The 26475-nt window shown below is 41.8% G+C and overlaps 1 protein-coding gene across 1 annotated transcript in view; it reads right to left on the minus strand.

The window, feature by feature from the left end:
- LOC135195837 (regulatory-associated protein of mTOR-like) overlaps nt 1-26475 on the minus strand; it is a 244149-nt gene that overhangs the window by 141057 nt on the left and 76617 nt on the right. Inside the window, exons 6-7 of the mRNA XM_064222351.1 lie at nt 19418-19518; nt 4731-4864 (exon numbers count right to left, since the gene is read on the minus strand). Coding sequence (XP_064078421.1) covers nt 4731-4864; nt 19418-19518 — 235 coding nt within the window. The remainder of the gene's footprint in view (nt 1-4730; nt 4865-19417; nt 19519-26475) is intronic.

Raw genomic sequence — 26475 nt, forward strand, 5'->3', positions numbered from 1 at the left:
TCCCATAGAACTTCTTCCACTGTTCCACCGACCAACCGCGACAAACAGAACACGGATTAGTAACCGTACATACGTTTTCCCTGCACCTACTACACGTTGGATGAGGATCCGTCGACACCGAAGTTAGGAACCTAGAACATGGAAAGCCACTGACTCCTGGGCATTTCCTTTGTCTCCTCTTCGAAGCGGTAGACGATCCCGATGTTGAGGCAAAATTCTCCATCATACCACGTATACACTCTTACCACACACTGATCACACTTGGAGAAAGAAAAGGAATGAAAAATAAAAAATGAAATGGATAAAGAACGGGCAAACTGAAAAACCGGCTTTAAATGAGATAGACAGTAACACGTCTTATCTTAAAGGCAGTAGGAAAATAACTGATGGGTCACAGGTAGCCGTGGGCATTCTGGGTATAGTACATGCCCCGTACCTAGGTATAGATTGCCATTAGTCCCTGGATCTCACAAGTGTAATTTAATTCTACCGGTTTCCAGCTTGGCGCTAGTAAATCCTAATGTTAAGACCGAAGGTTTGTTTCGTGTATGAACAAACGTCCATTTGAGCGTCACGCTCAACGTCCATCCGAGCGTCACGCGCAGCGTCCAGCCGAGTCACGCTTGACATCCAGCTGAGCGCCACGCTCAGCGTCCAGCCGAGCGTCACGCTTGGTGTCTAAATAAGCGTCCAGCTTAGCATCCATAGAAACGTCACGCTTGTAAACACCACGCTCCCTCAGGTCGAACTAGGAGCGTCGAGTATCTCAGCTTGCAACACACCTTGGTTTGCAACAAAAATAACGTCAGTTTACGGATAAATAGAGACCCTATAATAAGAGAGGGGAACCCCTTGAATAGTAGGGAGAGCTTTCTTCCTCTCGATATAAGAATCTTAAGGAGGAAGTTTCTCATGTTTTTTACATAACGGCAGGTGAGACGCACTAATCTAGAAGGCGTAGCAACCGGTGAAAGAGAAGAGTGATCCGCAGTTGCAGGAGACCGCTTAGATCTTTTAATGGCAATATATCATCTTTTCTTCTATGACGCGGTTCTGCCTGTCTCCCAGTCGGCAACGAAGCAAGTCGATGTTGCATCAAACGGATGACCCTCTTTTCTAGAATGTTCCTTTTCAGGTGAAAAGCTGATACTATGAGAAGGAGAGGAGCGAGAGAAAGCCCTATTCCTTCTCATCTGTCCCTTCACAGCTCTATTCTTGGAGCGACAGGGGGGTTCAAAGACGTCATCGTCTGATGACATCCTGGTTCTCTTTTGAGGCGTCCATGCAGCAAAACTCTCAGGTGACGACCGCAAAGCAGCAAAAGAGAAAGGACGTGAAGCGTCCTCTTCCCTGAGATCAAAGACACAGGCCTCCCGTGCGACATCTTGCGTCTTTGATCTTTTTTGCGGCGGAGAGTAGTCACGTATAAAGGCGAAGCCCGTAAAGCAGAAGGAGCGCAAAGAGGCTCTGCGTACTCCTCTAAGAAACTACTGACGATGGCCACCTGTGCGACATCTAACGTCTTTGTTCTTTTCAGAGGACATGAGCGTCTTCTCATGCTCCAACTACCGTTCGGGGAGGACGCCGACAAAGGTGAAGCCCGTAAAGCAGAAGGAGCGCAAAGAGGCTCTGCGTGCTCCTCTAAGAAACTACTGACGATGGCCGCCTGTGCGACATCTAACGTCTTTGTTCTTTTCAGAGGACGCGAGCATCTTCTCATGCTCCAACTACTGTTCGGGGAGGACGCCTCTAAGACAAAAATCCCTCACAGAGGGAACGCGCACAAACACACTCTTTTGCAGCCTGTGGCTCGTACAGGTTCTGCTAAAGGGACGCCAGATCAATGTGGAGACCCCGTAAACCTCCTTCGGCTTTCGACATGCCCTCTCCCTGGTCCTGGGAGTCCGACAGAGGTCCAGGCCTAGAGGTATTATAGGGCCGATCTGACGCTCCCTCTCGACGAGAGAGAGGACGTGAAGCGTCCTCTTCTCTAAAGCTTCTTTTTTAGAGGGCGCAAGTCCTTCCCAGAGCTCCAACCCCTGTGCGGGGAGGACGCCTCGGAGGACGAGAAGCAATCTTTCATGATCCGTTCTCGTGCACTATTTTTTTGGCAGCCTGGGGATCGTCTACAGGTTCTGCCGAAGGGACGCCAGATCGGTGGGGGCTCCCCGCATCCCCCCCGCGGCCCTCGACACGTCCGTCCTCCCGGGCTTGGAAGTTCGACAGAGGTCCAGGCCCCCAGAGGCACCATAGGGCCGATCTGACGCCCCCTCCACAACACCGGGGGCACCACACCTCACAACACTGAATGGAGAGCGAGCACCCCAGACTCCAAATTACGAATGGAATCCACAACAACAGAAAAGGGCATTCTTTCGCAGACACAGCCCAATGGCTCGTAGGCCAAACTACAGGGTTAGGCAAAACAAAGTCTACAGAAAGGTTAGTAGGCTCACCACCCTGACTTCTGTTTACCAATGCAGTTTCTTGAGGAAGACCCCGTGATTCAATCCCGCTCCAATTCGCGCACACACGAATCATCTGTCCTCCCCCCGAATCAGTCAAACTCTCACACGTCCCACATCGACTTTTCAACAAAGAAAAAACGTTCTCAACCCCCGTGCATACCAAATGAGGACCCACCGACACCCTCGGCAGCCTCACCCCACTTGCGCAGACAACACAGTCCGAAACCAGCCGAACTAGATTCAGACAAGTTAAACAAAGGTTAATTAAATTACGATAGCGTATGCCTAGCCACACATCCAAGTCAATCATTCAAAAGATAATTAGGATACTTAAGCGGCAATGGAGAATCAAAAACCTGGTCGGAGGTAATGAAAACAGGTGTTTTCATTACAAGCGATAGAAAAAATCTGGATAGAAAATGGGAATGGCTCCTGACTCCCGCCTCCCAGCGGCGGGAATGGGTACTAACCACCTGGCCCGACCACCTGCGTGTGCCGGGAGTTTTGAAATTTCTGTCGGACTTCGGAGAAATACAGCTATATATATATCTGCTGGGTAAGTTTCATGAACAAAAGGAAGAACCAAATGATAAAAAACAGAAAGTTGTAAGCAAAAAGGAAGAACCAAGTGATAAAAAACAGAAAGTTGTAAGCAAAAAGGAAGAACCAAGTGATAAAAAACAGAAAGTTGAAAGTGGTGATGAAGTTGAAATTCTGTAAAAAAAAAAAAAAACAAAAAAAAAAAAAAAAAAAAAAAATCTACGAAAAGTAAAAAAAGTGAAAAAAAAAAGTTAAAAATCAAAAAAAGAAAAAAAACAAGCAGAAATTAAGGATGTTCTAGCCACTCTTCATAAAGTGCAATCGTTTATCCTCCTCCTCCTCTGCCGCCACTTTCGGAGATAGCCTCACTCAAAAGGTAAGCTTCCACATTTTACGTACAGTATTTCTTGTATACCATGTACACTAATACACTTTATTTACAGGTTATTTTGCATTTTGTTAATAATTTAGGTATTGAATGGTCCAAATTGTTGTAGTATTTCATTGTTTATAGGTCGATTTTGCTTTATTATGAAATTTACTGGGGTATTTTTGGAGGGCTTGGAACGGATTAGCCATTTTACATGTAAAATGTGGTCCAAGATACGAAAACCTCATGATACGAAGGGCACCTCTGAACGGATTAATTTCATATCTCGAGGTACTACTGTACATACATACAGCTATGCTTAAAAAATCACAGTACGTGCACGTGTCTTAATCAAATAAGCCAATACCACAGGAAAACGATAGGCAGAAATCCAAGTGCTTTCGTCTTTACTAAGACACTGTCAAGGAACGAATGCATTCGTTTGGATTTCTGCCTATCCTTTTCCTGTAGTATTCGCTTACTCATATCTATGTATCAATCCATGTTACTTTGTTTATTTTTTTAAATCCTGCTCTAACATTAAGCTGATAGATGGAGATGGCATGCAAAAATGCAAATCACATCAAGAGTAGGTAAAAACCTTAAGACAGTTAATATTAAGGAACAACAGCCCTACAAATGCATAACCTTAACTTTGAAATAAGGCACAGTTATCTCCATAATGCCTCCCTTATTTTGTACTCATCAAATGCAGATACAAATCAAAATTAAGTAAAAACTAAAATTTTGGCCATATTTGCAGACATTTCAAATTACCTCATATGACTGAAATTCAAGCCAAGAACACAAATATATAAGATTTTTGCCCTCTGAAGTTTTAAGCCAGGAAAATACATCAATTCTGCTTTAAAATCTTTATATTTTCAACTAAAGTGCCCACATGGTCATACTAAGAGGCTCACATTCAAGAACAAAGAATGGTGTAAAGAGAATTTCAGCAATTTGAATAACTATTTCTACAGCAATGTTAAAGTCCCATATTTTATATAATAATAAATGCTCCAATTTTATCTGAAATGTTACTTGCTTGCTAAATGGTAGCTTCTCTTTCCTTTGCTTATTAATGTCTGCAAGTCTTACTGAATTATTGACAGTATTATGTTAATTATGAATGTTGTAACTATTTGCCCCAGATTTCTTTCTTTTCTTGCTCGTTTTCTCCCATATAATGAAGTAGTATTACACAAAAAAAGAGAATTACACAATATCTGATGGCTTTTAAGACAATGTCCCACCAATATCCAGGTATACAGCAAACATATTTTGTAAAAATAAATAAAATAATCCCTGCAATGTACTAATACAATAACAGAAATTAATAGCAAACTTACCTGATGAGTCTGAGGTAATTCTGGAGATGATACAGGAGTGCAGTCGTAAGACCTCATGATACGCTGTGCTAACAAAAAGTTGCGGAAGAGACTAGCAACTAATAGATCTTGTCGAAACAACTTCTGAAAGAGATCTTAAAAAGGATATGCACCATATCAGAAATAGGCCCAATTACTCTCAAGTACAGTAATCTTTTTACAAGTCAAGGTAGAAATACAAACACCACCCTCCTTACAAATGAGTTACATTCTGAATGGCTGTTCATATGTTGAATTGTTTGTAAATTGGTTACACTACTTTTCATGACTATTCAAGTACAGTGGTATAAAATCAAACTAGTACTACTGTTTTTTTTCATCCTAAAACACAATACCTGAGGTCCTTTACGATATGAATTACCTAGGGCAAAGCCTGGACACAGCCGGTAAAATCTTTCAAACAAGGCGATTCGGTAGTTAACTACTGGTTTGGTGGATATAAAAATTCCAATTTGCTTACGGCCTTTCTTTAGGCCAAGGACCTTTACAATAGGAAGATTCACTGATTGGTGGAAGGATCTAAGTCAGCCTCTATGAACCGACTGGAGTTCAGCACACCTCAGATTTCCTTCCTGGTCATAAGGACAAGGAGGGAAATCCAGCCACTGGCATCTGATCGGGGTTAGGAATTGCGAGATCAGAGTCGGTGTTCTGGGTTAACTCATAAAAAATGAGTATGGGTCCTCCATATGAGAAAACAAAGAACCATAATGTCAGAGACAATAGGGAAATTACAATCACTGGTTGTCTTATGTCAAAATCCCCTCCCTGCCTTATAAAGGGAAGGGGAGGATATTGCTTCTATTATCTAATCAAAGAAAATAGAAAGATCTAGTCAAAGAAAATATATAGGTCACTTTAAGAAGTGTCTTACCTGCATTGGCCGCCCAGTCCAGCATGTAACGATCCATACACTCTCTGCCTGAAAGAATAGAGTTGGATGAATGAGACGAAGGAGAACCAGTCACTCCACAGGCATACTCATTCATACCGTACAACGAAGCGAGATGCAACCTTGTCCTGTTAGAGGAGCTGGGTAAGCTACATAACTTGTTGAGCAGCCAAAAGTGTCCAAGGACCTGTGGGCAAAATCCCACAGGTAATGAGGGGTGAAGGTGGTCTGGCACCCCCAGACCGCCACCTTCAGTACCTGTTGAACCAACATGTTCTCAAGGAATGTGAGGGACGGGGCAATGCCCTTGACTTCATGAGCTCTTGAACAAAGGGTACCGGTGTCATCTACGCCAGCAGCAGACTACGCCTTCCTGATTGTCTTGAGAAGCCAGAAAAACATTGTGCTCTTGAACATTTCTTTCTAGGAACCTTCGATGCTAAAGAGGAGTCATTGACACTCAGGCCGGAGATGACAAGTCTTCTTCAAATAGTGTCTTAGCACTCTTAACGGGACAAAGCAGCATTTCATCTGGAACGTCACCAAAAAAGTCACTCTGGGAGGGGATTGAAAATGATTTGAACCTAGCATCCGAGACCAATGGGTTCTGAGTCTTCGCTATGAAGTCCGGGATGAAATCGAACATAACCGATCCCTATCATCCCCTTGAGTGTTTTTTACATCGAAGGAAAGACCACGAAGTTCACCAACTCTCTTTACCGATGCCAAGGCGAGCGAAAAAACAGTCTTGAGGGTTAGATCCCTGTCTGACAATTCTCTAAGGGGCTTGTACAGTGCACGAGTCAGGCTCCACAACACAAGTCACATACCACACAGGAGGCCAGAGATCCCTGGGAGGGCATGATCTTTCGAAGCTCCTCATGAGTAGGGATATCTTTAAGACCAGGCCTAGTATGGCCCTACAGCCTTTTACAGCTGAGACAGAGAGGAGCTTCTCAGTGAAGGGAGATTAGGAAGCCAACAACCTGCTGAAGAGTAGCTCCAAACAGAGAGATACCGTGTCTATGACACCAACCACAGAAGACGGCCCATTTTCCCCGGTATACTGCAGCAGAGAGCTATCTGAGGTATCCTCCCATCTCTGTTGCTGCTTGGCGAGATAAGCCTCTTGTTCACCAGAGATGGTGGATAACCTCCCACCGTGATGACACAGGGAGGGCACTGCCTGATGGTACCGTTCAAAGTGTGGTTGACACAGAAGGTTGTACCTGGGAGGAATCTCCCTAAAATGTATCTGGCTGACAGCTCTACCCATAGTGGCCCACCTCGTACACCTGCATTGTCAACTGATGAAGCGAGAGAGAAGTGAGACCCCCTTCCTTGTTGACATACGCATGCCACTACTATGGTAATGTCGCTCATCAATACCGTGGTGTGTCCAAACAATCGATCCCGAAACTCTTGGAGAGCCAGGAAGGCTGCCTTGAGTTCCAGGATGTTGATGTGAAGGTAATTGTCGTGATGGTTCCACACTCTTGCAGTCAGCAACTTCCTCCAGGTGTGTGCCCCATCCCTCAATCAATGCATCTGAGAATAAGCATGTCCAGAGTGGGGAGTGCGAAGATCCACTCCAGATTGAGGGCTGTGGGTCTGTTACCAAAACTCCCTCAGTCTCCACTGGAGAGCTGGGCTGATTGCTCCTGTCGAGACAAAAACTGTTGTGCTGCCTCTCTGAACCTACTGATATGAGAGTCTGAGGGGAAGACTCTTGCTGCTATTGTATCTATCAGCATACCTACATACTTCATCCTCTGCTTGGGGTCAAGATCGGACTTTTCGAGATTTATCATGATCCCTACATCGTGACAAAATTTGAGAAGTTGATCACTGTCCTGTAGAAACTGCAAGCAAGAGCTTGCCAGGCCTAGCCAATCATCGAGATACCTCAACAGATGTATCCTGCCTGAATGTGCCCAAGCAGACACCAGGGTGAACACTCGTGAACACATGGGGAGTGGTCAAAAGCCCGAAACAGTGTGCCCTGAACTGGTACACTGTCCCCCCGAGGTAACTGCGGGATGACTATAATGGATGGGTATTTAGAAATACACATCCTTCAAGTCCACCATAAGCATGAAGTGGTTCTCCCTGATAGAGGCGAGTATGGTACATGCCATCTCCATCTTGAACCGAGTCTGGTGAACTAATCAATTCAGGGGAGAGAGGTCTATGACAGGTCTCCAGCCCTCTGAAGTCTTCTCTATGAGAAAGACTCGGCTGTAAAACCTTGGAGACCTGTCCGACACAATTTCCAGAGCCCTTGCCCAGCATCTTCTGCACTTCTTGCAACAGTACCAGAACTTCTGAGAACCTTTGAGGTGCAACTGCAAATAGATCAGGTGGTTGGTGAGAGGTGGCAGAGACTCGAAAGGTAGTAGATCCCAAAGAACATCTACTACTCAAGTCTCTGGCCCAGTGGCAGCAGCTAGAGGGGAGAACAACCCCTATTGTTTCCCATTCTTCTTCTTTCCCTTAACCCCCTTTCCTGATGGTAGGGAGGGCTGAAAGGGGTATGACTGCATCCACTTCAAAGGGAGATGAGAAGGCTGGGTGTTTTCACTGCCTGGTGAACAAGGCAAGTCTTTATCTTCATCCTGACGTTTGTCCACTGCAGCATCTACCTGTTCTCTATTGAAGAGAAAGGTAGAATCCAGTCAAGGTCCATTGTGTTGGGGCTCAAAACCGACTCTGGACCAAGAGAGCTGGTGATGCGAGAGAGAGGACAGCATCCCTCCTCTGCAGCACCAAGTTTTCCCACTGGTTTGCCGTCCGGTGAGCCCGGTAGGAAATAGCCCTAACTCCAGACTGGTACAGTCTCCTGAAGGGTGAATCTTCTCCTGGAATGATAGCTCCAGAAGAGGCAGCAACCTTAGACATCTTTCTTGGTACCTCTTGAATAGCCGGGCTTGGCTTTCACAGGCAGGGGCAAGTCACACTTCTCTCATTCTGTGCCAATGCTGGGATGGTGCGTGGTCTCTCTGGCACCAACATTGGATGCACTTCCCCAAAAAGGAGGTGAGGAGGCGGCAGACGACAACAACGAAGACAAAGTCAACAACAGAGATAACAACAATGGCACCAGACAACTTGACAGGCACAGGAGCAGATCTGGGAACTGCAGCAGGAACAACAGGTGGGGTAACCTCAAGACAACTTCAGGGGTGAGGGAGACAGCAAGAACAGGTAGAGATACCACTCTGATGTCATGGGTGCTGGCAGATGGGGATCGGTGCCCATCACCACTGAAGGGGTCACATATAGGTGGTAGTGGTAACCACAGAATGAGTTACTACAGTGCCAGCAATGCGTTCACAAATGGGATTCCCACAAGGCCCAACAAAGTCCACGCCAGAACCAAACTTGATACCTTGCCTGCGGAAGACAAAGTCGGGTTAATAGGAGGAGTACCGTCTCACCTCGAATGAGATCCTTCGGAGTGAGTGACCCCTAGAGAAGTGTTGTTCTGGTCCCCAACCGGCTGCTACCCCTTCCTCCCCCGACGAGTCGGAAGCATAAGGCGCAGCAGAGGCTTTCCCAGAAGGGGAAAGAGCAAGCAAGGGATAATTGCCAGGAAAGAGATAAGAAGTTTAAGGATCAGCGACCAAGGGCTTGGTTGGGGGCATGTTAACCCCAACCAAAGCCTTGGATGTCTTCCTCTGACACGTATCGCCTTCTCCCAGCAAACTTCCCACACTGCTACAGAGACCAGTCACAACACTCGGTACAACGATTACATATCAATAGCATACTCACGCCCTCAACAATAGGAACAAAGGGCGCGGGGATGAATGTCGAAAGCCGAATAGAAGTTGCTGCAACTTTTACCCGGCACCCTGAGATATTGCCGGCCGGGGGCAGACTTCTTTGGCAATTGTGATTCGTGGGTTTGTGTAATGTTAATCTATGAAATGCACAATTAACACCATTATACACAGACAGCAAGCTACCACAAACAACATAGAAAAATCCCACCGGGATTGAAAGAAATCAGCAAACAGTCAAGCAGAGTACGAAGAATACACATCTAATCCTGACAATGGTCCTAAGCAAATTGGAATGTTTATGTCTACCGGACATACAGTTAACTATCGAATAGTCTTGTTTGAAAGATTTCACCTTAGATCATTCCTATTGTAAAGGACCGAGGGTTAGTAAATTGTGTAGGAACAAACAAAATTTAAACTTATGGGTGGGAAAGGGGCATGGTCTGAACACAATATTGATTCGCGATTGCTTCTATTTGTGTCTCGGAACGTTTGTAAGATGAATGTTCATAAGCAGGGTGGTGTTTGCATGTTTAAATTTTCTTCTACAAGTATTATAGCTACATTTATAGTCTGTATATGTAAAGGGTTACATTTATAGTATACATAAATATATAACTTCTCAGCTTGAACTTTAGAAACTATAACAATATATAAAAAACTACTAAGAAAATTCAACAGTTTTAGGTCTGGTTAAGTTGGATATATACTGTATTACAGCCTATCACAGTGCACTGAATGTTAAAAATGACATTTTTATGACCAAATAAAATTTTATATAAACTTACCCAGTAATTACTAGACAATTTCTTGCCCCAACAGCTTGAAAATTAAAAAATTTGCAAGTAATGCTTCACAGATTTAGTGCAGGTGGCCTAGTCACGCCTACCAACAGGAATACCAAGAACTACTAGCAGACATCTTAATTCTGTTTATGCCGTATGTCCATCAGCGGGGAGGAGGGAGGGCTTCATCCGTAATTACTGGGTAAGTATATATAAAATTTTATTTAATTATAAAAATACCATTTTTATATAAGTGACTTAGCCAGTAATTACTTAGTTGATTCAACATTGACAGGAGGTGGGATACATGGACATAGTATTCTACTCCAAAATATCATCATGTAATGAACATGAAATAGAGAGTCGCTAGCATTGAGTACAATGCTTGTGATTCTTTATTAGTTAAGAGAGCCTGCAGTAGCAAAGGCGTAGTCTGACTGCTAACAAAGCATCAGTGGAAGTTATGTAGCTCATGGAGTTATCCAAAGGCTAGCAAAACTTTAAAAGGTGCCCTTGCCAGATACAACCAGATAACACTATCACCTGCACTGAAATAAAACCACAATGCATCCACTAAGATTGGTGGGTGCTCTAGGTACATTGTACCCCCTTGGCTCCCTTAATTCAACACCTTGCAACATGGGGAAGAGATGGTAGGAGAATATCTTATGCCTCCTTCTACAGTCTCATGCCAGTTGGTACAGCCAAAAATTTAACACTGTTTCTTGTAAGACGATTGTAGAATGGACATTGGTACAGCCAAAAATTTAACATTGTTTTTTGTAGGATGATTGTAGAACGGATGTAAGGGACAAGTAGAACCTGAAAGTTAAAGAGAGAAAAACTTTTCTGACGTCTTTAGCTTTCAGTCAAAAAGAAGGGAAATACTCCCCTAAACTTGAGAGTATTTCAGCAAATAAAGTCTATTAGTACAAAGAATCAGACGTTCTAAATGGAAGACGAGACAAGAACTAGCCATAACACATTAGGTTATGGATGGCCTTTGAATTATATATTCTTTTCAGGTAACACCTGAACCCCTCAGCTGGACAGAAAGAACTCTATTCATCCTCAGATCTGGTCAGCACTGTTGGATGCTCAAGAGAACGAGCTGGAGTCAGGCTATGGTTGGAGCCAGAAGTTTTAATCAGAGGACTACAGAAGTTCTTGCCATCACACTATGATGTATGAGAAGCCCTCTAGTCTTCCTCAAAGTTAGTGAGTGTTTCTGGGCGCTCCAAGATTGGGCTGGCGCCAAGCTGTAGGCAAGGCGAGCAGAGCTGGCGGCCATCTAACTACTAAACATTTGGGAGCTGGAGGGCGTTCCTAGGAGTTTTGATTAGAGCTGGTGCCCGGCTGTAACTGGCGCCAGGCAAGAAGTAAGCCAGATGAGGAAAAAAACTCTTACTAATGGGTACTCCTAATCATTATCCCTGACTGACAAGACTGTCAGAGAGAGAGAGAGAGAGAGAGAGAGAGAGAGAGAGAGAGAGAGAGAGAGAGAGAGAGAGTTGAGAGAAGATGAGAGATGAAGAACGAGAGAAGAGAGAGAAGAGAGAGAGAGAGAGAGAGACGAGAGAGAGAGAGAGAGAAGAGAGAGAGAGAGAGAGAGAGAGAATGAATCCTCATTCTCTGTAAAAAATTCTAAGGGTAGAAGAGAAAACCTGGTTACTGAGTCAAAACTTAGCTCGATCCCCTTTCCCCTATCTCAAATGTCTTTTGTAGCCTCTGAAAAAGGCCCCTCCTTTCTGATAAACACTCGGACAGCCCAAAGCCTGTCTACATAAGAGGGTACCATGTCTCTGAAGTGAAAAGAAGATACAAAAGGTAGAAGGATTCTGGGATAGTTCATCAATCCATCGCAGCAAACCAGGAACCATAATTGCAATTCAGAACGGGGCAACGAGGGGCATAGTAGCCCTTCCTTGACCATATCGAACGGTGGAAGAGCGTACAAGTCCAAACTGGAACAGTCTTGTATAATGGTGTCCACTGACCATATTAGAAGGTTCTTTTAAAGTGGCAGACAGCCAAAGTCAGCTTGTCTGAAAGATAGCACATAACTCAACAGAACAGGGGAAAAGAGGTCCACTCAGGAGTAGTAAGAGTGGGTTTCTGATGGTTCTGTTTCTCTGCCATAAAATCCAGTTAAGACTAGAGACAACTTGATCGATCGTTCACAGTATAAAAGATCGATCACATAAAAAAAAAAAAAAAAATCTTCACTTGCAGGCGAGTGCTGTTAAAGTAAAAATGTAAGAACTGTCGTGATCTCTAAAGGAATGACTCAGTTTAGGTTCTTCTGGTATATTTGAGAAGGTTCCATTTGTACTGAAAAAAACTCCCTGTTCGCCGAGCAGGCTCCCTCGATTAAACAAGTAGTGAGAAGTAGTCTAAGACTAGCCTCATAATGAGGAACCTCTTCCAGATGACTACTACCATAGGTCCGATTGAAAATTCAGGTCTTGGGGAAGAGGCAGTGAAGCCCAGCTAAGATACCCTGTCCCCGCTGATCTTGTGGGACAGGCTGAAGTTCATGGCCGGAAAATAAAACAGAAGTGGAGCGTAGACTCGAGAGAAGGCTTGTGCCATACTTATCGAAGACTAAACTCCCAAACTGGCAGACTCTGTCTCATGGGAAGTCTGAGATATCTTCCAGAGTTTGTATGTGGACATGAAAACGAAGTATCCTAATAACCAGGAACTCCATTCAAGCACCCCATGGAATGGACAACAGGACTGTACGGTTCATCTCTAAAAACTGAACAAATTTGTAGAACATCATGCAGACTCCTAGATAACTAAATCGACTAGTTGCCAATGCTGTCGATACTTGACAGCCACGGACATATGGCTATCTGGGCAGGATCAACTTCCTATGTGATAATGCCCCGCACTGATTCAAAAGCACCAAAAAAAAATCTTACGAAAAAGAACTAGGCATTTAGCAGTGGTAGCCTAGTATAGCTAGAAAGAGCCGAGCGGACTGGAGCAGGAATCGGACACTCAGGATTCGGTGCTAGGCGCCCAAAAGCTGGTGGCAGAAGCTATGAAGATGATTGGGCACCGCTAGTGTGAGGGTTCATGGCGCTCCCTTCAGCATGGAGCACAAGAAAGGCTATCCAAAAAAAGATAAATCAGGAGGGAAGGTATCATCAATCCCAATGACAAAAAGATCAAATATATATGCATTCTGAAAGTACCTGTGATTCTCTTGGTAGACGACTGAGGCTGGCAACACTTGCACGTCTCCTGTCTTCTTAGCCCCTGCTCCTGATGTTAGGACAAAGAAGATCCTTACTCCAAAATCTTGACAACAACTTCAACCAGTAGGACTAATTCTGTCTAAGCATTATAGGGAGCAACAGACAATAAACATCTGTCTTGCTCCCTCAAAAACCACAGTCAGGGTCCCAACTCCCTGGTGACAGCTTTCTCTTACAAGCTCATAAATTCATCCCTCAAAGTCCATGTCTGCAAAGGCCAGTGCTTTGAGACACTAATAAATGACATAAAAGGGCAAAATTCAACCCCTCTGGAACTCTAGGCAAAGTTGGAACAGGTCGAAAAGAGGTAAAATCGCCTGAGTGATTGTATGGTATTCAAAGGAGGGAGTCCAATGCTGAAGAACAACACCCGATGATCAGAGACTACTCAAACCAGACCTTCATAAAGGTTTTGTGGGGACGAAAGTCATTTACGTGCAGTACCAAACTTCCATTCTAAGGAAAATTTTATAGAATATATGTCACTGTTATATAACAAAACGGAAGGGAATTACTCTGAAATATTGACTAAACATTGTTTTTATGTATACAGTTGTTAATGATCAACATTTTAAACAGTTTTTCAATATTATATTTGAGAAACGTGGCATACATGTTGCCACATCTACAATCTGGATTCTCAGATCAAGTATTGAAATCTGTATCTGTCAATTAAAAAACAATAAACCCTTCGTTAATCTCCTAAGACTGGTCAAATTTTATAAGCTGGGTCCTTTATGCATAGTGAAGGTGAGGATTAGTGGATGTAAATAAATATAGATGGCACTAAAACACACATATGTGTGTGTGTGTGTGTGTGTGTGATTAAATGCTTAAAAGGTTTTTTTGTTATCTGAACTTTTCCTTAAATAGAGAAATTTGAATATGAAATTGTTTTTTCCATCTTTGATGTTATTTTTTTTCTTTTGTAGATTGTTTCAAGACAACAATCAACTAATATGGAAAGAAAGATATTTGGGTGATTAGATGAAAAAATCTAAATACCGTGGTTAGGATTGAAATTGGTCTGTCGTTGCCAAACATCAATCTATTAAAATTTTTAATGAGGTAAAGGGAGCAGTTTAGTAACTGAAATTAATCAATTTGCTCCAAAAATGATTGAATTATGATTGTTGTACACAGATCCTGATGAATATTGTGGTAAACCAGTCATTAATATTAACCTTAAAAAGTGAGGAAATGTGGCTTTGGTATGCACTTCTCTGACCTCGTGTCTCGGGCCAGGCACAGGTAAATTATGAGCTGCAGTTGTCATTACAGGACAATAGTACAGCCTTTTGTAGTCATCATGGATGGTCGGAGTTCCTCACCGAGAGTCATTCAAGGACAAGCAATATAGTTAGTCTTTTTAAGCTGTTCTGTATTATTCTCTTTGTAAACCATTGTAGATGCATTTGATCACCAGCTTAAACAAAGTGTATCATTATCAATTATTTATTAGATATACTGTCTTTAATACTTGAATTTTTCTAAAAATAAAAAAATTAATAATGTCTGAAATTTGTTTATCATATCCGTGATTTCCCTTTAGTTTTGTCTTTTGTATTTGTTAATTGAAGAATAAAAGGGAATTTCATAACTCTGAAGTTTTAATGCCAATACATAATATATGATAAATATCTGAATAAAGTAAAAATAAACTTGTGCCAGCAAACCCTTCTTAAGACAATTGGTGTGGGCATTCCCCCCTCACCAGACTCTGAAAGGAAGATAATCTGTACAAGACATAGGTTTTGACCCTAGTGTAATGATTCCCTTGGGGGATTAGTAAGAAATACAGAGCTTTGACTTTGGCCATCTCTACAAAGAACCTGAAGATATGGCAACGTGTGTTTTCGTTTTTAGACACGCCAAACCCTCACCACTGATTAGTACTATTTTAGCTAGGTTTTTAATTGGAAATTGTTTGAAAAAGAACAGCACTATGTTCTTATTAGAGAAAAAGGCGCCTAGCTAAAGAGATTAGTGTCAGCCATTATGGCACCAGATGCCTGAGAGATGGTGATAGTGGGCTATCGAGCGCCACAGAACGCTCAGTCACTATTGGGCGCTCTTGGAAGCCCTGTTGCTATCTGCCACTCTTGGAAGCTTGGGCGCTATCGGCCACCCTTAGGAAGCTCTAGCACTATTGGACATTCTTGGTAGCTTCAACCCAATGGGAACTCAGGCTCTATAGGGCGCTTATGTTCTGCTCTGAAAAGCGCCTCTTCACCGAGATACACTAGATAAATGCCATCAGTGCTTTTTCTACACTGAAGTGTCACCAGAATAAAAGCACATCTCTATGGACACCTTTCAAATGGCTGCCTGTCGACACCTGTGGACAGCAGGCTTGACTTGGGGGGTAGCTATCCGGGGATAAAACCCTTTCGGACTCCCATGGACCAACAGTATATCTCCTCCCTGGTTTAGGGGAGTATGACAAGGAATGGGTTTAGGAGAACCAATAGGGCTGAATAGCAACCTCCTCCACTACATATCCAGTATGATGCCTTTCCAGTGGCTGTCTGTTGCTACCTGAGACCGGCAATAGGCTCGACTGAGGGGATGCCTACCCTTGTGTAAACCCCACAACCTCCCTTGGACTTCCAGTATATCTCCTCCCAGGTTTAGGGGAGTATGACAGGGACCTCTGTCTAGGAGAATTGAGGGATGAGTAAGCACCTCCTTCACTTCAAAACACTTCACTTAATTACAAGGTTAACTTTGTTAACCCAGACACAAGACTGGCAATGACATGGGAAGAAAGCAAGGGAGCCAGGTGCAGGAACAAATGGAGAAAATTAATGAGGGCCAGTAGGAGAGAAAATTGGTGTGGGGAGAGAGTTGGCACCAGGCTAGCTGGGCACCAGGAGAGCTAGTAGCATGATTGAAATTTCAACAATATGTACATTTTTTCTATATGTAATATATTTTTGAGGAGGAAGATATATGAATACTACGATTGCGTACTTGTACCACAAACTGTTTCCTGACCCTGTACAAAACTTGTAGCACGGTTTGCAGGTGCCAAGATTGGCTACTCGCCTCAAAATAGTAAGTCAAAATACTAAGCACAATTCACTCCCCACTCCGTACTGCCCCTATACTTCCAGTTCTCTGCAAGGAAAAGTGTAAGAAGTTAAATTAATCCTTTACCAACAATATAAGTACACAGGGTACCATTACACAGGCATATCCCAAATCCCATCAAATGCTATTGAGAATTGCAAATATGCACATCATTAGTAAAAATATACGTCCAGTGGTTAGCACAATAAAGGCAGTCCCCGGCTATCGGCACTCAGTTATCGGCGATCCGGTTTTATGGCGCTCATCTAGCTATGCTACCAGTAGTTAAACAATTTGATTACGAATTCACTACTGCAGCAAAATATAAAAAACACAAAATCAGGCCCATTAATAACAAAACAATAAAATACAGTCATGAAAGCTGAACACTTGAAGGCTATCTGAAATCGGTGAAAATCCTTCACCGAAATAACGTCTCAGACCGGCGAATTTAAGAACACAGCTGCCATCAGCATAAATAGAATGTAGTTGTCTGTTATTAGTTCTTAGTATTCCCACTGGTGAGCGGGACAAGTCATCTGCACTACATCTGTGAAACATTAACCACAAATTTGTTTATTTTCAAGCAGAGGTGGCTAAGTAATTAATGGGTACGTTACTTATATAAAATCCTCCATTACCAACTAACTGAAAATGAGTATTGTTGCCTACTATTATGTTAAGTAATATAGTTAGCCTTTTGCGCTATAGTTTGGATGTGACACAGAAACACACATACACTATGATTTTGTTATAATTATCAGTCTTAGTAGTACTTAGTTTTTACAGTACATACAAATACATAATACCCTGAACTTACACGAGGTTAGGTTCCAGACCCCGGACCACCACCCCACCGCGCAAGGGTAATTTTTGCATAAGTTTTGCATGGTCTCTAAAAATGCTAATAAATGCTTAATTTTTGAGTTTGAACACTGAATATGACCCTAATCATGCTCCCTAAGTATTAAGCTAACTTTTATATGAAATTAAGTTAAATGGTTGGCAAAAATATAGGAGTGCGTGAAGATTACTTACATACAACAAATTTCTCTCTTCTTTCCCCTTCTGACTAACCAATCTATTTTAGTAGTCTTCTCAACCACTTTTAAGAAATTCTTTATTCTGTCTTTTTTTTTTCTTTTTTTTATATATAAGTATTAAAGTGGAACTTCTGGTGGTTAATGGCCATTACATTTCATCAAACAGCACTTTCATTAAGCTAAAATATGAGCCATTGCTCGAATCTGTACGTAATCTCATTTTTTTACAAATTAATTTCAAAGTAGTGCCGAGGTACTTCAATGGAGAGCGCCATTTATCCAAGATTCGACTATGTTGCCATCCGGCGGATTAGTACTGATGACGTAGTGTAGTGATCACCTCACAATAACAAGCGCAGCAAAGCACGCATATTGTATTGTATTCGTCCTCAGTACTGTCCTCATGTTTTAGGTCAACTGTCATTCAAATAGCAACAATTATGCCAATTTGTATGGAGTTTGGTTGTGCCAATACTTCTGGCAAGTGTCCAAAAGAGAGAGAGAGAGAGAGAGAGAGAGAGAGAGAGAGAGAGAGAGAGAGAAGAGGAGAGATAGAGCAGAGGAGAGAGAATCATTTTTTGATTCATTTTCAATATTATTTTAATTTACACACAAAAGCTTGAAAACTTATAAGTTACACAATAAATTAAACAAACACTTTGCAGGGTGTCTCCAGGGTTAGAAAATATTGCGTTTGCATGTCTGTGATTTACTCACATAAGATAATTAGTTAGGTTCCAATGAAAAGTTTGCGCTATTGTGAATTCGCAAAACTTGAATTGCGTAAGATAGAGGTATTACTGTAATTCCTATATGAAAAAGCCCCATTAAACTAATTCAAATACAGTATTAAATCTCAAAAAGTCACATGGGAAACAGATAGAAAAGCAATTATTTTTTATCTCCAGAAATTGAGGGTAGGTAGCATGGTGAGTAGCACTGCCTGCTTGCCTACGAGTAACAGGCAACAGATATTGTTGTGACACACAGAGCTATCTATCACTAACAACAATACTCGTTACAATTTTTGGGACCTATAATTTTTCTTATTTTTTATAAATATCTAACATGAACTACTTCTGTAACAATGCAGTTATTCAAAGGATATCAGTAGAATTACTTTTTGACCCATTCCTAAACCTGATTTTAATAAACTAGTACAGGCAGTCCCCGGTTATCTGCGGACTCGGTTACTGGCGATTCGGGTTTATGGGGCTTGTCTAGCACCATAAAATTGGTAATTTATGGCGCCATAACAGGCCGAGTTCCAGTTATCGGCGCCATAATATACCTAACAGAGGCGCCATAATGGTGCTTATGGTGCCAATAACTGGTTATCAGTGCCATAAGTGCCATTATGGCACCATAAATAGCAGACTTTCAGTTAATGGCGGTTTTCGCTTAATGGCAACCCCCTCAGGAACGGAACCCCGGCCGATGACTGGGGACTGCCTGTATAACGAGTAAAATAATACACTACAAACATACCAAACAGAATTTTCATGAAAAGAAGGAAAATTGCCAACAATAATAAGGAACTAATTACTCAGAGAGCTCCTCTTAAAAATAAACAAGGATTGAACTACCATAAAGGAATGCAAGTGCAAAACATTAAAAATAATGTATTTTATACATTTACCATAATTTTCAGCAAAAATAGCCTTGACCACAAAATTATTTCTTTTGTCAGTGAAAATAACGTTCCTTTCATGCAAGGTTTACCTTTAAAGCAGTAATCAAAGTCCTATTTACCTGTTAAATAAATTTTTAAAACCTGTTCTTGTGAATGTTTAACTCCTACTCACCTCTTGGAAGAGTATTCCATGCTATTGTATCTGTGATTGCAGTAAAGATCCAGTTCAGCTCACCAAGCATAGTCCTCCGGTCATTCAACTGGCCAGGAATCCTAGAAATTCCAGGAGCAGTAAAGTTTAAAGAACCGTAAAGGAAAAACTTATTAAAATCTTCCTCTACATTGGAGCTGGGAATCATTCATCATGCAAATTTCCATTTCAATTTTTTTTAGCTTTCAGATGAAAGCTTCCACCTGAATAGCTGAAACAATTTCTCTTGTAAAGTCACTTCACACTTTAATACTACAGATCATTAGTGTAGAATACTTTACTACTGACAAGTGCATGAATTATTATTATTATATCATCAAATATTTTACCCAAAACACTGAGCTAATTTAGTTAGCTCTCACAGGGCTGATCTCTACAACATGAAAGACATGTGAGAAATAAAGGAGTGATGATTATAAAACTATTATAATCTTTCTGGTAAAGTTTGATCATCATGAAAGTCTTAATCAAATTACTAAACAAAGTCAATGAGACAAATCAGTTAACTCTCATTTAAAAGAAAATTAAAATATATAGTATACCTAACATAATAGGGCTACTTACAAACTTAACAGCTAAATAAGTAAAAAAAACTTTAATTCTGATAGCAACAACAAATGACAATCCAGATTAAATTTCTCTGAGATTGCGTAAGGATGTCATCTATTATAGACTGAAATTTGAAAATTAGCAATCCACAGCAAGCCTCCTGTATTCCCAGGGAATGTGTCCCAGACCACCCACTCCCAAGAATAGCTAGCTCTCCATGAATACTTAGCTCTCCTCAAAAATGTTTATAACTGCCTATTTTGATAGTACAAACACAAGAAAACCCCTCTAAATTGCTTATAACTGAAAATTATAATAGTTTAATCACAAAAAGTTTATTTAGTCACGAAAATATGAAAATACAGTGATTTGCCAATATTTCTCAATGAAAAATACCATGAATAAGTGAATTTCCCGTGCATAATGGGTAGATATGGTCCAAAGGGAAATCAGTGAATAGGCGAGTCTGCGAATCTTGAGAATGTGAATATGGGGGGTTGACTGTAATTTCATAATGAGTAAGCCAGAACAGTACATATGTGTTTTACCACACATAGGTTTTGGACATCTCCAAACATCTCAAAGGGTTATACCTTTAACCCTTAATGGACATGATCACATGAGGATCTATAACAGGTTTTGAGTGATGGACGGGCCAACTCATATGAGTATTAATTTTTTGCATCATATGATATTGATGAATTTAGCGGGAAAGATGTCCTTATCATTTTAATGATCCATAAATGACTAATGGCTGCTGTAGTAGCTTAGCACAGGACAGAGGGTGATTAGTATGCCTTGTGACTTGACGGGGAATGTATTGCCCCTCTCTATCCCATGACATCATTTTATTTATTTGCTCATAAATATACCCTGGAATTGCTGTTGGTTTTATGATAGTAAGTCAGCTATAACTGTAATTTTGCAAAAAAAGAAGAGTGCAAAGAAATATTAGAAAAAATATGTATACCTCACAAAAAGTTATTGCATCTCCCCATCTCAGTATATCTTGTAAATATTTCACAATAAATATACTCAGATTCGTTACTGATTTTAGCTGTCATCTGTTTTGATATTGTGTGGGCTGTAATTACAATTTTACAAAATAAAATCAAATTATTAGAAAAACATGCAACACTTGATAAAATTTTACTCTTGGAAAAGAGGCCATGCACAGTGTTGTAAATATTCACTTTCAACTTCCAATGGAAGGTACAGAACAATTTTTAGAACTCTTTTCTTACACAATTTGCATTTAAATACCTTCCTCTTTCCATTGAGGTTTCTTTTTTTCTAAATTAGCCAACCTTGAAGTGTGCCCAGTCCGAGGGTGTGCTTAATATATATTCAGCCCATCCCTTAACTTGATGGATGGACAAGCTCACAAGTAGCAATAACATGCTTAGGGTGGACGATAGAGTGACTCATGGTGATAACAATATTTTGCGCAATTGATTTAAGGGAAAGAAGTGCCATTACTTTCATTGACCATAAATTCACTAATGGCAACTTTTAGACTGCCTACAATCAACTGGACGGCTAATGCGAGTTAGTTGGGATCTTGATTTCAATGGAGGATGTAGTGCCTCTCTGTCTCAGAAGACATCTTTTTATAAATTTGTTCATAAATATATCTAGGGGTTGCTGTTGGTTTTTAATGCTTATCTTTTATGATAGTATGTCAGCTATAAAAGTAAATTTGCAAAGAAAACTGCAAAGAAATAGTATTAGAAAAAATGTATAAACCCAAAATTTATTGCATCTTCGTTATTGGTAAATTTACATAAATATTTTACAACAAATATGCTCAGAATTTGTTAGTCATTTTATATCTTATCTGTTTTGATATTGTGTGAGCTATAATCACAACTTTACAAAATAAAAATAATTCATTTATAAGAAAAATCATGTATAACTTTGTAAAATTTATGATTGTCTTGTAAAAGAGGCAACACAAGTTGTGAATAGCCATTTTCAACTTCTCGTGGAAGTTAGGGAAAATTTGTTTGAATTTTGCTTTCTTACACCATGTGCATTTGCATATCTTCCTATTTCCACTGGCATGATTTTTCCTCAAATTAGCCAACCTCAAAGTTTTGCCTACCTGGGGTGCTGCATACTGATTTTATTACCTTGGACCCTAAGGGTTAAGGGTTAACCATTTATTATCAAAATCACCATTTCTTAAAGTAAATTGCATTTTTCCTAACTACACAAACCTGAGGTCCTTTAGATTAGGAATTACTTTCAGCGTAAGCTGGAATGCGGCCATTAAATTCTTTAACAAGGTGGTTAGGCAGTAACTACTGTCTGGTAGGCAGGTAGGCCCTCCTACCCGGATGTAAACACTCCACTTTGCCTTTTGACCCAGGTTTCAGATTAAGGGGTGGCATGAGGTGGGCATCAATGTATAGGACCCCAGGTTTGTATAGTTAGGAAAAATAGGATTTACTTTAAAAAAACTGGTGGGACGAATGTGGGTGAACCTCAAAAACTGACTGGAGTTCAGTACACCTGCACTATTCCTCCTGATCATAAGAGCAAGGAGTGCCCTGCCTCAGACAACTTGATTGGAGTACAGGAGCTGCATGATCAAGAGTCAGACTTCTGGACCTTTTCAAACTGAGTAAGGAATTGCAAATCATCAAAAATGGACTGGGAAGAATATTTAGAGTCAGAGGCATTAATGCAAAGTTCTGGGAAGGGTTTGCATTATTGCCAGACTCCTTCTTTCCCTTGCTAGAGGATGGAGCAAGATTGCTTCTATTATTCTGATTAGAAAAATAGAAAGGAAACTCGACCTTCAAGCTTACCGCATCAAATGCCCAACCAGCAAGTGTAAGTTCAAGTCCTATTCTCAATCTGAACGAAGAAGAGTAGAAGGACAAAGAGGGGAAGGTGGAGAGGCCAGTCATTCTCGCATCCTTCTTATCTCTAGAACAGCACACCATAGGCGAGATGCTAATTGTCTTCTTGAAGGAGCCTGGTAAGCAAACACAACTTGTGAGCATCCGTCTTCCAGTCTGACATATTCTTCGGAGTGATGAAAAGTACCAAGCCACTGACACTACTAGCTCTCTGAGAGTGTGCAGTGGATGTATCCAACTCCAAAGGAGTTCCGTTCCTCACGATTTCATAGGACTCAGAGGAAGATGTATCGTTAGACACTCGGGGGAGTAGACTCTATAGAGTTCCTCTTATTCCCTTGTTTATCCTGGTGTAACCCAGGAAGTAAAGGGGGAAAAAAAAAAAAAGAGGATTGATTGTTCTTGCTTGCTCTTCTCTGAACTTGTGGTGTTCTCACTCTGTCAAACAAAGCATTCATATCCTACAACTGTTTCTTTCACGTGAATGCGAGCGAAAGTTGAGTGGAGTTAAATGCAGTAAAAGCTGGTGAGAACTTGCCATGTCTTGCTAAGCATCTATCTTCTCTATTTTCGAACCTCACGAAGAGGACTACACAGAGAACCTCCTCCTAGCTCCTTCAGGTGCCTTGTCCCGAGGGACAGCACCATCGATCTTGGCACCTGAAGAATAGCCATTCCTGGCTTTCACGGGTGGGTCGGAGCCACCAGCGTGGCTCGGTCCCTTCTCTCACCCTGCGCCACTCTCACGACAGAGAGAACACTACCCATCACTGACTGTGGGTGTATGAAGGTCGTACACTCAGAGAGATTTATACGCCACTACCCGACACAGCCCCGGTTCCATGAGCAGCGCCCTTGGAACCACAGACAGGAGAACGAGCCTGGGTCTGAACTCCTGGGCTCCTGAGACACTTATATTTTGGCAAACAATACCACTAGTCATCTCAAAATCAAAACCGGAAACTCTTGGGAGGCCTGAAAGGCTGTCCTGAGTTTCAGGTTAATTAAGAGAAGGTATTACAGTGGGCCCCCCGTATTCGCATTCTCCGGATTCGCGGACTCACACATTCACAGTTTTCTCTCTGGACCATATCTACCCATCATTCGCAGGAAATTCACCTATTCGCAGTATTTTTCTATGAGAAATATCCAAAAATTTCTGGTTTTTACTTATCCTTTTCATCATAAAATGCACTTTTTCTGATAAAACTATTAAAAACAAGGTATAAACATTTTGTTTTTTAATTTTAACTACCAAATTATGCCGTTTTCAGCGTTTTTATAGGAGTTCCAACTATTTGCAGGGGGGCTGGTACACATCCCCTGCGAATACGAGGGGACCACTGTATTTGTCTCAGTCACATACCAGAAGAATTAACTTACAGATATGCTCCTATTACTCAGACGGTGCAACTGATAACAGACGCATGTCACCAGGAGAACATACTAGTATGTATATTCATAGGTTCCGGTAAATCGTGCTCCAGCCTAATTCTTCTTCATTCGAGTGACAAGAATAAGGATTGGAAGCAGACTACCTTCATTCTCTAATGAAAAGAGCGAAAGTGAAGCTGTCTCAAAGGGAGACTTCTAAGGTGATACCAGGACACTGAAGACGACTAGTTCAACCCAAACTGATCGTTCCCAAAATGGTAGCACTGGAGAGGCATTTAAACTTCTTGGTGCTATCCATCCTCAATAGACTAACGCATGTTTGGCAAGATCCTTCAATAAATTAACACATGTTTGGCAAGATCCTAAGATTGTTTTTGTGAACCAAAAACAGTTTCTTGGATTTGAACTCGGGAGAGTAGACTCTATGGAGTTCCTCTTATTCCTTGTTTATCCTGGTGTAACCCAGGAAGTAGAGGGGAAAAAAAAAGAGAAGAGGATTGACTGTTCTTGCCTGCTCTTCTCTGAACTTGTGGTGTTCTCACTCTGTCAAACAAAGCATTTACTTCCTACAACTGTTTCTTTCACATGAACACGAGTGAAAGTTGAGCGGAGTTAAATGCAGTAAAAGCTGGCGAGAACTTGCCATGTCTTGCTGCGCATCTATCTTCTCTGTGATCAAACCTTATGAAGAGGACTACACAGAGAACCTCCTCCTAGCTCCTTCAGATGCCTTGTCCCGAGGGACAGCGACATCGATCTTGGGACCTTAAGAATAGCCATTCCTGTCTTTCACAGGTGGGTTGGAGCCACCAGCGCGACTTGGTCCCTTCTCTCCCCTTGCACCATGTCATGAAAGAGAGAACACTACCCATCACTGACTGCTGGTGTACAACCTCCAAGAGAGGTTGTACACTCGGAGAGACTTGTACATCAGTGCCCGACACAGCCATGGTTCCAAGAACAGCACTCTTGGAACCAGACAGGAGAACGAACCTGGGTCTGAACTCACGTGGCTCCTGAGACACTATATTTTGGGGATAGCGTCCTTGTTCCCACTCTGGAAGGAGCAGGTGAGCTGAAGGGACAGCCAACTGCTTCCTTTCCTGGGAAAAGATACAGACCCTTAGAAGTCTCAAGGGGTGGAGAAACTACCTTTCTCTTCTTAGGCCAAGGAAGCCTTCGAAGAGGGAGGTGAGGAGGCATCAGATGACGAAGACAATGAACCCTGTGAAAACTCACTGCATCATGGGAAGGGAGGGTGCTATGTCATGGCAAGGGACCGCACTAATCAAGAGCAGAGAGTTCATTCAGTAGAGCCGAGCACTCAGCTCGGCAGAGGTGGCTGGACAAGCAAAGTCGAGCGATATGAGTAGATCACCACTACATAATTATGATTGTATTCATCAGCAAGGAACTATCACTTCTTCCCAATTAACTGTTCTCCTTCAAGGCCGGAGCTCCAAGAAGAATTAAGAGGGAGTCTGTCTGCTGTCCTATATGTTCGGACACTGAGATCCCAGACACGAGGATGGTACTTGACCATTCGTCCAGGTGTTGCATGCAGTACTCAATTCTGCATAACCCCAAACCAGACTGAAGAGCAAACCCATCTGTACAGGTAAAGGCTCGTCTCGTTATCAAAGCACTAGTGATAGCAAGTGCTAGAATTCATTAGAATTCTCATGCTCGGCGAGAAATCCCGACTCTTGCAAGACAATAATTGGGAGAGCCTTGTCTCGCCCTGATGCTTGGCAACATGAAGAAGCCAAGCACTTGGCAAACACCAGGGAAACCAAGGGAACCAGGCACTCAGCGAGACTCTCGATTATTGTAATAATTATCAGGAATACCCGTCGCCCGAGTACTGGGAACCACAGAAAAACAAATCACTCTGAGAACGCCAGAAATTCCCAGGAATATAATTGCTTAGCGAGACCCAATATTTGTAATATCAATTATCAGGGATGTCCATCTCACCCGAGTATTTGGAAATTACAGACAACCATAACACTCTGAGAATGCCAAAAATTCCAAGGATTTCAAGCACTCAGCAATATCCCCAGGTGCTGTAATAACAATTATTCGGAATTCTCGTCTCAAGAAGACCAAAACACTTGAAGAGTGCTGGAAATTTCAAAGAATTTAAGCGCTTGGCAAGACTCCAGAATTTTGTCAAATGATCATCGGGGAGGGCCCCTCCTCGACTCC

The sequence above is a fragment of the Macrobrachium nipponense genome, chromosome 16 (genome assembly GCF_015104395.2).
Source record: "Macrobrachium nipponense isolate FS-2020 chromosome 16, ASM1510439v2, whole genome shotgun sequence".
Taxonomy (NCBI): domain Eukaryota; kingdom Metazoa; phylum Arthropoda; class Malacostraca; order Decapoda; family Palaemonidae; genus Macrobrachium; species Macrobrachium nipponense.